At 39.6% G+C, this 10,171-nt stretch overlaps 1 protein-coding gene across 5 annotated transcripts; it reads right to left on the bottom strand.

The window, feature by feature from the left end:
* Positions 1–1,092: 1,092 nt before the first annotated feature.
* Positions 1,093–8,905, bottom strand: LOC108261536 (histone H3.3A). 5 transcript variants are annotated; one of them, XM_017462388.3, is made up of 2 exons: positions 7,573–8,905; positions 1,093–3,103 (listed from the first exon to the last, which is right to left on the bottom strand). In XM_017462388.3, exons 1-2 carry the CDS (start codon positions 8,849–8,851, stop codon positions 2,682–2,684), a joined length of 1,701 nt encoding a protein of 566 aa, XP_017317877.3. In that variant the 5' UTR covers positions 8,852–8,905; the 3' UTR covers positions 1,093–2,681. The 5 variants fall into 5 exon arrangements, with proteins under 5 accessions (XP_017317877.3, XP_047009804.1, XP_047009803.1 ...); XM_047153848.2 differs by having other exon boundaries at positions 1,093–3,108; positions 7,573–7,708; XM_047153847.2 differs by lacking the exon at positions 7,573–8,905 and adding an exon at positions 6,563–7,566 and having other exon boundaries at positions 1,093–3,108.
* Between the last annotated feature and the right edge of the window lie 1,266 nt (positions 8,906–10,171).

Raw genomic sequence — 10,171 nt, forward strand, 5'->3', positions numbered from 1 at the left:
TGGTTTGAGAAACAGTTCTCAAACTGTTAAATGTTCTTTTATGGTTCACTGACATGCTTCAATTTTATATCAATGCTTTTGATCAATCTTTCCAATGTGTCCACCTGTGTGGTAAAAGTAGAGGGTCTAGGCCTCTCAAGACAGACATGTGCTTCTTGTTTCATTTTCTCAGTGTATTTTTGTCCATATCTCTGATTTAGCTGCGTAATGCTCTCTGCACGTTTAAATTTAGCTCGGTCTTTTAACATTGTAGCTTCAGCCCCCTTTTTATTCAAGACACTCCTTATACTATCACATTTCTTCATTAAACGATTACTTTCCAATATTAGTTCCTCAGTTCTTTTCACATCCAGCGTGTCGAGTTGTAAACCTCGCAGGTCCGGTTGGAGAACGTCAGGATCAGCCTTCTTAGCGGAAGATTTTCCAATCCGTTTTTCTCCATATCTCTGGATACCTTGGGGCAGGCTTGTTCCCTTTTTCTTCTTGGACCTCTCTTTCTCCTGACGCGATTGTATTTCCCTGGGCTGTCAAGGTTGAGGTTCTTTACATAGTTTAATCATAAAACATATTTCAAGGCAATTATAATATATGAACTTAGCATATTATATCAGCTTGTATTTACATTAAGAAAGAAATAACGGCAGGGCTGAGATTACAAATTCTGGAGATCCAGGTCTCCTATAACAAGAGACAAAAGAAAGATATTACAGAATGATCACTCTGTATGTTCACCATCAGTGTAAACGTCTCTTTATGTATAGAGATAAAAAAAAAAAAAGATATGACAGAATGATCACTCTGTATGTTCACCAGCAGTGTAAACGTCTCTATGTACAGAGATAAAAAAAAAAAAAAAAAGATATTACAGAATGATCACTCTGGATGTTCACCAGCAGTGTAAATGTCTCTTTATGTATAGAGAGAAAAGAAAGATATTACAGAATGATCACTCTGGATGTTCACCATCAGTGTAAATGTCTCTGTGTATAAAGACAGCAGAATGAGGTGTAATCACTGTGTCTGATGGTGTAGTGTAGTGACTGTGTTTATTTGAGAAGATACTGATGAATGAAAACATGGTGCACCCCAAAAAACTGTCAGCTTTGGCTTTATCATCTCAGCAGTATGTACAAAGCAAATCCAAATCACTATTTTAAAAACCTTTCCATGAATTTTGTGTCATCTGGCTCTCTCTAAGGTCCCGCATGGATGGATCATAGAGATACCTGTACAATCGTACCTTCCGGCAAGAGTCGCCTCCAAGTCATTAATTTCCGGATCTGGCGCCATGCAGACCGCCATGAGAAATGAAGCCTCACGCAGTCAACACGCTCAACCGCCCATTCCGCAATGACATCATTTTTTCCGGACATGTCGAATATAAACCAGGCTTAATGCTGTCTAGCATTAGTGTTTGTGTAGGGTGCACCAATTTTTGAAAGTATTCAAAGGGTGCCGTGACTGAAAAAAGGTAGAGAACCGCTGCTCTAAACAATTATGTTTTGGGGAACATGCACTTCCTAAACTGGGCCACTTGATGGCAGTCAAGATCCATATATCCATCCATCCATCCATCCATCTATTCTCTGTACCGCTTATCCTACACAGGTCACGGGGAGCCTGGAGCCTATCCCAGGAGATTCAGGCATGAGGCAGGGGACACCCTGGACATGGTGCCAACCCATTGCAGGGCACAATCTCACACTTTGGACAATATAGAGATGCCAACCTGCCCACAACACATGCCTTTGGACCGGGGAGAAAACCAGAGTACGTGGAGGAAACAAAGCGTGCAGAGAACATGCAGGCGAGAATCAAACCAACAGCCCTGCAGATGTGAGGTGAACATGCTAAGCACTTTCCACTGTGCCCCCTGAATGAAATATGTACTTCATCAATAATTATCGAAAAGGAGAGAGATATTAATGTTAATATAATCTAATATTTCTTACTCCACTCTTGGCTAAATATTATAAACATATAAGCACCATTATTAAAAGCTTAATAACAGAAAATTGCTTCTGGGTAATTGCCATTCCCGTGTTTGGCCACAGGATGGCAGTCATGCTCCACCCAGAACAACACACCCTGCCTAAAACAGAGGTTAGGTTTTGGGTATTTTACACAGACAGAGCTCATCAGCGTTATCACAGTTTATTGTATTATTTTGACATAAAAAAATATAATACACGGTGGGCAGTGGGGGCTCAAGGGTTAAGGCGCTGGATTACTGATTAGAACGTCAATGGTCCAAGCCCCAGCACTTCCACCGTTGAAGCCTTGAGCAAGGCCCTTAACCCTCTGCTCCAGGGGCATCAAATCATGTCTGACCCTGTGCTCTGACCCCAACGTCCTAATAATAGTAATAGTATAGCTTTTTTAAATAACATATCCTCAGCACTTGACATGGAGATAGTAAATAACTCATAATTTCTAAACAGAAAAGAAAGGCAAGTGAATATGGATACACAGACACACACATTATACAATATACATAACATGTACATTTAGAAACCCATGTATAATGTTTATGGAAATATAAATCATCCATATCTATACATATATTATTTATACATTTCTGCTCCCTTTACCACATTATAAATATTTAAACAGCCAAAGAACGAAGATATTTTTTCTGAGACAATGAGCTGGTCTTTGTGTTTATTAGACGGAGTTGTCATTTAAGCGCGTTCTCCGCGAATAAGGCGGGCCAGCTGAATATCCTTGGGCATGATGGCCACTTTCTTGGCAAGGATAGAGCACAGGTTGGTGTCCTCGAACAGACCGATCAGGTATGCCTCGCTCGCCTCCTGTAGGGCCCCGATGGCTGCGCTCTGGAAACGCAACTCGGTCTTGAAGTCCTGAGCGATTTCTCTCACCAGGCGCTGGAAGGGCAGCTTGTGGATGAGCAGCTCAGTAGACTTCTGATAACGGCGGATCTCCCTCAGAGCCACGGTGCCGGGCCTGTAACGGTGAGGCTTCTTCACGCTGCCGGTAGCCGGCGCGCTCTTGCAGGCAGCCTTAGTGGCGAGCTGCTTCCTTGGCGCCTTGCCACCGGTGGCCTTACGGGCAGTCTGCACTGTTCTTGCCATAGCGTCGAGCTCTGCACTTGACGGATAGAAAAACAGAATAAATGGTGCTGACAAACGCTGGTTTTTAAGCTCTAACATCAAAACAGTCACTTTCTTATTGGCTAAGATTGCTGTGGCAGAAAAACCAATTACAAACCTGCTGGCGAATTCCAGCGTGTGTGTCTGTGTGTGTGTGTGTGTGTGTGTGTGTGTGAGAGAGAGAGAGACTGCAGACAGACATGGTTGCATAGAGACCAGCAGCTGTGCTCTCACTGTCACCTGGGAGAGGTGGAAACAAATCTACACCTTCTAAACTCACTGTCCTAAATACACTGCATTCACAAATTAATTCCAGCAGAAAATCCACAGCATCAAGACAGAAATTTGATGAGTGCAAACCAGTGAGGCAAATCTTACGCCCACACATTATATAATTATATATATATATATATATATATATATATATATAAATATATAAATTTAATGAGTTTTATTGAAATTATACAAAATTCACAATCTTACACAAGTCATATTCAGAAAGAAAGGGAGAAAAAAAAAACAAAAAAAAAAAAACTTACATAGTCAAAGTACAATTACACGCAAATAGAGTCCCACACTGAAGAGTCTTTAAACCAAGATGTGCTGCTTTTTAGTCTTCTTAGCTCTTTTTGAATGTCCTTGAATACAACATCACTGGATATAAACGTTTGATTTATAGTCATTCTGGACCTTGTTTTCCAGAGTTTAGATTTAGTCAAACATATTATGAACTAAATGAAGTCATGCTGAGTCTTGCTACAATTTTCTTTAAAAATGCCATAGAAAATTGAGTTCATATTTATTTCTATATTAAGACCAATGGTTTTTAATTTATCCCATCGGGCATTTACTCCTTTTTACAAAACAGCTCCATTTTACAACCGCTGTTACTGGGAGCCTTCTTACAGCTACTAACCAAGTTGTATCTCTCAGGTGTTCAGATAGGATTTTATTCTGTAAATTTTGGAGACATTCTTTGTTTTGGTCTTCCTCCAAATTTCTGAAAGCCACAGGGTTACTATAAACTCGATCAACAATTAAAAGATATATTTCTTTGCTCGAGTCTTTCGCCCAATCGATGTTTAGATCTTTAAATTTGTCAGTGAAGTCGGAAAACATCAGTTTATAATACGGAATACCTTTCCTCGATGGACCTTTTTTAGATTTCCAGTTAGAGATGTTCCCTATCCATTCGGTTTGCCTGGCAATACCACTCGCGGTGATTTTGCACACTGCTATTTTAGTTTTTAGGGATATATCGACAGCCCCAAGGCCTCCCAGTTCCCTTCTCTTAAAAAGGAGCTCACGTTTTGTAACCTCACGAGTCGTATCCCATATGAAATTACAGCATATTTTATGAAGTCTTTTTACCCAAACTTCTGTCGGAGGTAAGATGCATGATAAAAACAGTATTTTTGATAATAGAAAAGTTTTAATAATATTTATTCTAGTTTTATAACTTAGATTACATGATTTCCATTTATCAATTTCATCTTGTATTATTTCTTCTTTTTTTGACCAGTTATGGTCGACACAGCCATTATTATCTATATATATATACCTAAAACCTTTAATTGCTGAACTTCTGGGACATCTATGGGAAATTTGTTTTTTTCATTTCCAATCCAGACACATTCCGTTTTAGCTTTATTTAAGGAGGCTCCAGAGACTTGCTCATACTCGCTAAAATATTCAAAGATGATGTCTAGTTCTTGTTTAGATTTCACAAATACAGTTATGTCATCAGCATAAGCAGAGATCACGACTCTGTTCTTTCCTATTTGAAGACCCTTAAGTCTATGATCATCTTGGATTTTTTGTACAAGTGGGTTTATAGATAAAATATATAGGGCTGCACTCAGAGGGCACCCTTGCTTTACACCCCGCATAACTTCAAATGGTTCAGTCAAAGAACCGTTAACATTTACTTCAACCGTCGATTTAACATAAAGGCATTTAATCATGTTTATGAAATTTTCAGGGAATTGATACAGTTTTAAAATCTCCCACAAATAGTCTCTTGAGATATAGTCAAATGCTTTTCTTTGGTCCAAAGCCACAATGTAAAAACTGTCACCATTTTTATCAAAAACTAGTTCTCTTAATGTGTTCAAGTTGTCCCACATAAATCTTCCCTTTATTGCACATGTTTGTTGTTTAGCTATTATTACATCCAAATAGTCACTCATCCTGTTCATAATGGTCTTTGCAAAAATCTTATAATCGACATTCATTAGGGTGAGATGTCTCCAGTTGTTGATATCACTCATTTCACCCTTTTTATACAACAAGGATAAAACGCCTTCATAGAATGAGTCATGCATGTAACCTCTAGCGATCCCATCATTGAAGGCTTGCGTTAATAATTTAGCCAAATCTATGGCGCATGCATGATAAAAATCAGACGGGAGACCATCTTTCCCTGGAGACTTTTTTAAATTTAATTGTTTAATGGCATCAACAACCTCAGCCTCTTTTATTTCCTCACCTGAGCTCTTGGAAGGTGGGTCGACACTATTTTTTACATTCAAAAAGGTTTTTAGAAGTTTATTATCTATTTCAATTGAGTCGTACATGTTTGAACAAAGGATCCGAACAGCATCTCTGACGTCTTTAGGATTTTTCACTATAGTTCCATTATCTGTTTTAATGGCTTCGATATATTGGGCTTCTTTCCTTTCATTAAATAGTGAAATTGCTTTTGTTTGATTTAGAAGTTCATCGGAAATTATTCCTGCTCGGACTTGAATGTTCAGTAAAAACTCACTATTTAAAGTTTCTATCTCTTTTTTCAAATCCTTTAAGTTGTTTTCCTCACTTTCATCGCTTGGATTTTTTAGTTTTAGGTTTATATATTGTGTCATAATTGTATTGTACTTCTCATTTTTTTCTTTATTAAAACAGACATTTGTATTTAAGAAATTTTTTTAATCTGGATCTTAAAAACTTCCCACAAATCACAATAATTGGTAGTGAGGATATCTAAAGTTTTAATCCTATTAATTTCTTCTTTTAATTCTATAATCAATAAAGGACTTTTCAAAATTTGTGTGTTTAATTTCCAATAGTTTCTTCATTTTTAAATCTAATGCCACATATAACTGTCAAGTGGACCGACTCAACCAAGAGTTTTGTTGTATAAAATTTTGCCTCAAAATTATTATTAATATATATCCTGTCAATTCTAGTTTTACATGTTTTATCAAACCTTGTAAAGTCCACTTTCTCTGGATATAATGTCCTAAATATGTCGGTGAAATGCTGTTCATTCATTATAGATTTAAGGACACCACCTTCTCTCCTAATTTTACATATTTTGGAAGAAATTTTATCATTATCATCTGTGATTGTATTAAAATCACCGCATACAATGGTATAGAAACCGACACACAGGAGCGTTTTAAGCTTTTTAAAAAGCCGAATTTTACCAACAGTATCCTGTTGTCACGAACCTTGAGATGGTACGGAAGCAGGCGCGGGAGGCGAGTGAACCGAGTAGAGTCGGGAAGTTCCGGAAGCGTAGTCGTAGAGTAAGCAAGGGTCGAGCGATCGGGCGAACAATCCAAATGGGGATATCCAGATAACGTAGTCGAGACGAGAAACAATGAACTAGAAGAGCTTGGTAAGGCGGCAAACTAAGTTACAGAGCGTATACTTCGCGCAGATCCCGGGTGGATGTCCTTCCTAAGTACTACGGAGTGTGTGTGTGTGATTGGTGCCAGGTGTGTCTGATCAGAACTCCGGGGATGGTGAGCGCATGCGTGCCTGAGAAGTGAGCGATGCATCTTGGGAATTTGAGTTCTGATCGGACCGCGCTGTGACACCTGTGCTGTGTATACATTTATTACTCTAATTTTTTTTGTGCAATAAAACACATCTATAAACATTAATCGACCAGGAATTATTTCACGGCTCTTAATTATTTTAAATGTATTGTTATAAAATAAGGTCGCAATACCATCAGCTTTACTTTCGCCTATTGAAAAGATTGAAGGACCTTTGATCCATAGACTTTGAGCGTCCTGTACGTCTCCAAAACTGCTTAATCTGGTCTCTTGTATACATAAAATATCAACATGTTCACCACTCAATATATTTAACTTTTTCACTTGATTAATTTTTGCCTGAATCCCTCTAACATTACATGTGGCAACAGTTAAATTTGAAAAAACCATAGAAATTAAGATAAGAATCTTCTCCGATAGATATTATTGCATGTCCATTAGTCCACATTTTCTCAACATTATCCACATCATTTAACCTTAATTCCTGCAGACATATATCACATTTCTTCTTAAATAATATAGGAATTGAAGTTAAAATCAAAGACATTGTGTCATAAAAAAGGGAAGAAAAGTAGGCGATATACATCATTCCTTAACCTTTTTTGCATTGTCAACATTTCCAGGAGAATTCCTCTTTCGCCTTTGGCGTTTATATGGATAGTCTAAAGTGTTTTTACCTTTCGACAGCGTGGGAGTGTCCGCAGTGTCACCTGTGTTGTCGGCGATTGTCCGAGTTGTTCCACTTTCACCAGCTGGATGCGATGTCTCCTCTCGGCCCTGTAGGCTTCCTGCAGGTGTAGAAATGATCTGGGTCGCTCCGGTCTCTCCCTCTGAGCACGTAGGCTCCTCTGGGGCTTGTAGACCTCCTTCCGGGGTTGAGCCGATCCGAGTCTCGCCGACTTCTACAGCTGATAGCGCATTAAACTCCGATGCTTGCCGTCTCTCCACAGACGAAAGACTGGGCGGAGATGCTCCGCTGCTTCCAGCAGGTACTTCCGGTGTCTTCCGTCTCCCTTCCGGGATCAGAGATTCGGCGCTGCTCTCAGAGTCCTCGCTGTCTTCGCTGTCGCTGGTATCGGTGCTGCTTGAGTCACTCCCAGATGTCGAGTCGTCCTCACTTGTGTGTAGTTTATTTTCTTCCCAGTTGTTATCCTCTTTATCGTTTGTTTTGGTTTCTGTGTTATGTACGTTTTGTGTTGCATTCTGGTCAATGTCTTTTTGATTTTTCGGCAGTCTTAGTTTATAGCTGTAAGAATTTGGGCATTGAAAATATATATGCCCAGTTTCATTACATAAATTACATACTTGTGTATTTCTACAACTCTTTCCTTTGTGGCCAAAGCTTCCGCATTTCCAGCACTTTGTTTTCTCACAGTCCTTTGCCTGATGGTCGGAATCGTTACATATAAAACATCGCTTTGTTTGGCCGGGGTATGTAATCGTTCCATTGTATGGTCCCATGGAAATGGAATTTGGTATCTGGAATATACTTCCGTCGGGGTTTTTCTTGAGTTTTATTTTATATCTCCTGACTCCATACCATATCCCGAACTGGTCCAGTGGCTTGTCAACAGGGTTCAGTATCTCACCAAACCTTAAGAGGTATTGTTCTACATCCGAGTCAGCGATTCTCCCAGTCCAAAACTTTACTACAATGCTCTTTACGTCTTGGGGAGCTGATGTAGTCATCTCCCAGTTTTTCCAGAATTCACTTCCTGTTTTATTATTAAAAATTTGAGAAAATGTTTGAAGTGCCTGTTCTTTGGTAAAACATATTTCATACTCTTTTCTGTTAGGCATTGCAATAAAAGAGTATACATCTGTAGTCGATATCCATTGACTACTTAAAAGGTTTACTCCGACTTCAGACCTGTCTGGCGCTTCTCCTTCTCCACTGTAACGTAGTCTGACCCAGTGCCTCCCCGCCGACGGCGAGGAGGCCACACGGGGTGACATACCGAACCCCGGGTGGCGATAATTATCACCTTGTTAAAGGTGTTTTTGTTGTTGATGTTTACCATCCTTGCCTCTGCCAGACATAACGCTGCTCTCGAAGTCAGACCACTCAATAAAAGTTCTCGCGCAGCGCCCACCTATTTATCCACACTCGACAGGACCTAGTTGAGAACAGGCGAGGAGGCGGGCCTTACACCAACGGTCACACAATAGCTCTCTTTTTCTAAAACAAACACTAGGCACTGCTTTTCACCTGCTAACGTCTTCTTCTTCCCCATTCTCTCTCTCTCTCTCTCTCTCTCTCTCTCTCTCTCTCTCTCTCTCTCTCTCTCTCTCTCTAAATACACACACACAGATACAAAACATTATTAGTATTATCAGTACTGATATTTTGGTTCCATTAGTAGCAGCAGTAGTAGTAGTAGTAGTAGTAGTACAACACAATAGTCAGGAACTTTGGGTAAAACATACATAGTAAAGCATACAGCCAAACACTCATCAGCATAAGGAGGTTAGAAAAAGCTGTCTGTGTTTGTACAACATTGACATTACTGTTTCAAACACAAGACGTTCCTTTTGAGCACGTCCTTGGACTCGAGGCCCGTATATACTACAGTCCTACGTCCACTGCAACTACAGGTCACACATAGCAGCACAAGCCTTTATTAGTAGGCCCAGCATTCAGCGGATCAGCACCAATGTCTGTGTTCACTTTGAAGCCAGTCCACATTCTACCACACAAGTACTTCACTAACTTACAAGCACCACAGAAAGGAATGCAAACACAACTATCAGGCCTTGCTTTATCAGCTCTCGCAAATGCACGATATAATGGACTCTCGAAGGTCAAAATTAGCTACATTGTCTCAAACCCTCATCTCATTCTTAAAAAGTGTCACTCACAAGGAAAGCATATGCACTTCGACAGTTGTGCAAGAGAAACTAACATAACAAACATCACACACAAGTAGGAATACAAAGTCAGCCTTCACACTGTCTAATCACAAGAAATGGCCTTCTCTTTTCCCATACGCACTCTGTTTGAACCTAAATGTGATGCATCAACCAAAACTGCACCTCCAGAATGACAGCTGAATTTAAGATTGGCAAAATATGTCACAGCAGTTTCATTCGTCAAATAAACTATGAGCAATTAAGTAGTGCCAATGAGATAGTTACAGCAATGTGTAATGTCCAATAAGCTCAAAAAGAATGGGACACTTTATTCTACTTGGCCAATCAAACACAATTATGAACTGGGATTCTGATAGTTGTGCGCCTTTAACTCACTGTGTAGGAAAATGAGGTCAGCTATATAGA

Source organism: Ictalurus punctatus, unplaced genomic scaffold (assembly GCF_001660625.3).
Source record: "Ictalurus punctatus breed USDA103 unplaced genomic scaffold, Coco_2.0 Super-Scaffold_100046, whole genome shotgun sequence".
NCBI classification, from domain to species: domain Eukaryota; kingdom Metazoa; phylum Chordata; class Actinopteri; order Siluriformes; family Ictaluridae; genus Ictalurus; species Ictalurus punctatus.

Bases quoted from the DNA above. Each gene is read 5' to 3' on its own strand.
- LOC108261536 (XM_017462388.3), bottom strand. From the start codon at position 8,851: ATGTCACCCCGTGTGGCCTCCTCGCCGTCGGCGGGGAGGCACTGGGTC. The intron at 3,104-7,572 runs GTAAAAACACTT...CGTCAAGTGCAG, and splicing joins CACTCCCACGCTGTCGAAAG to AGCTCGACGCTATGGCAAGA.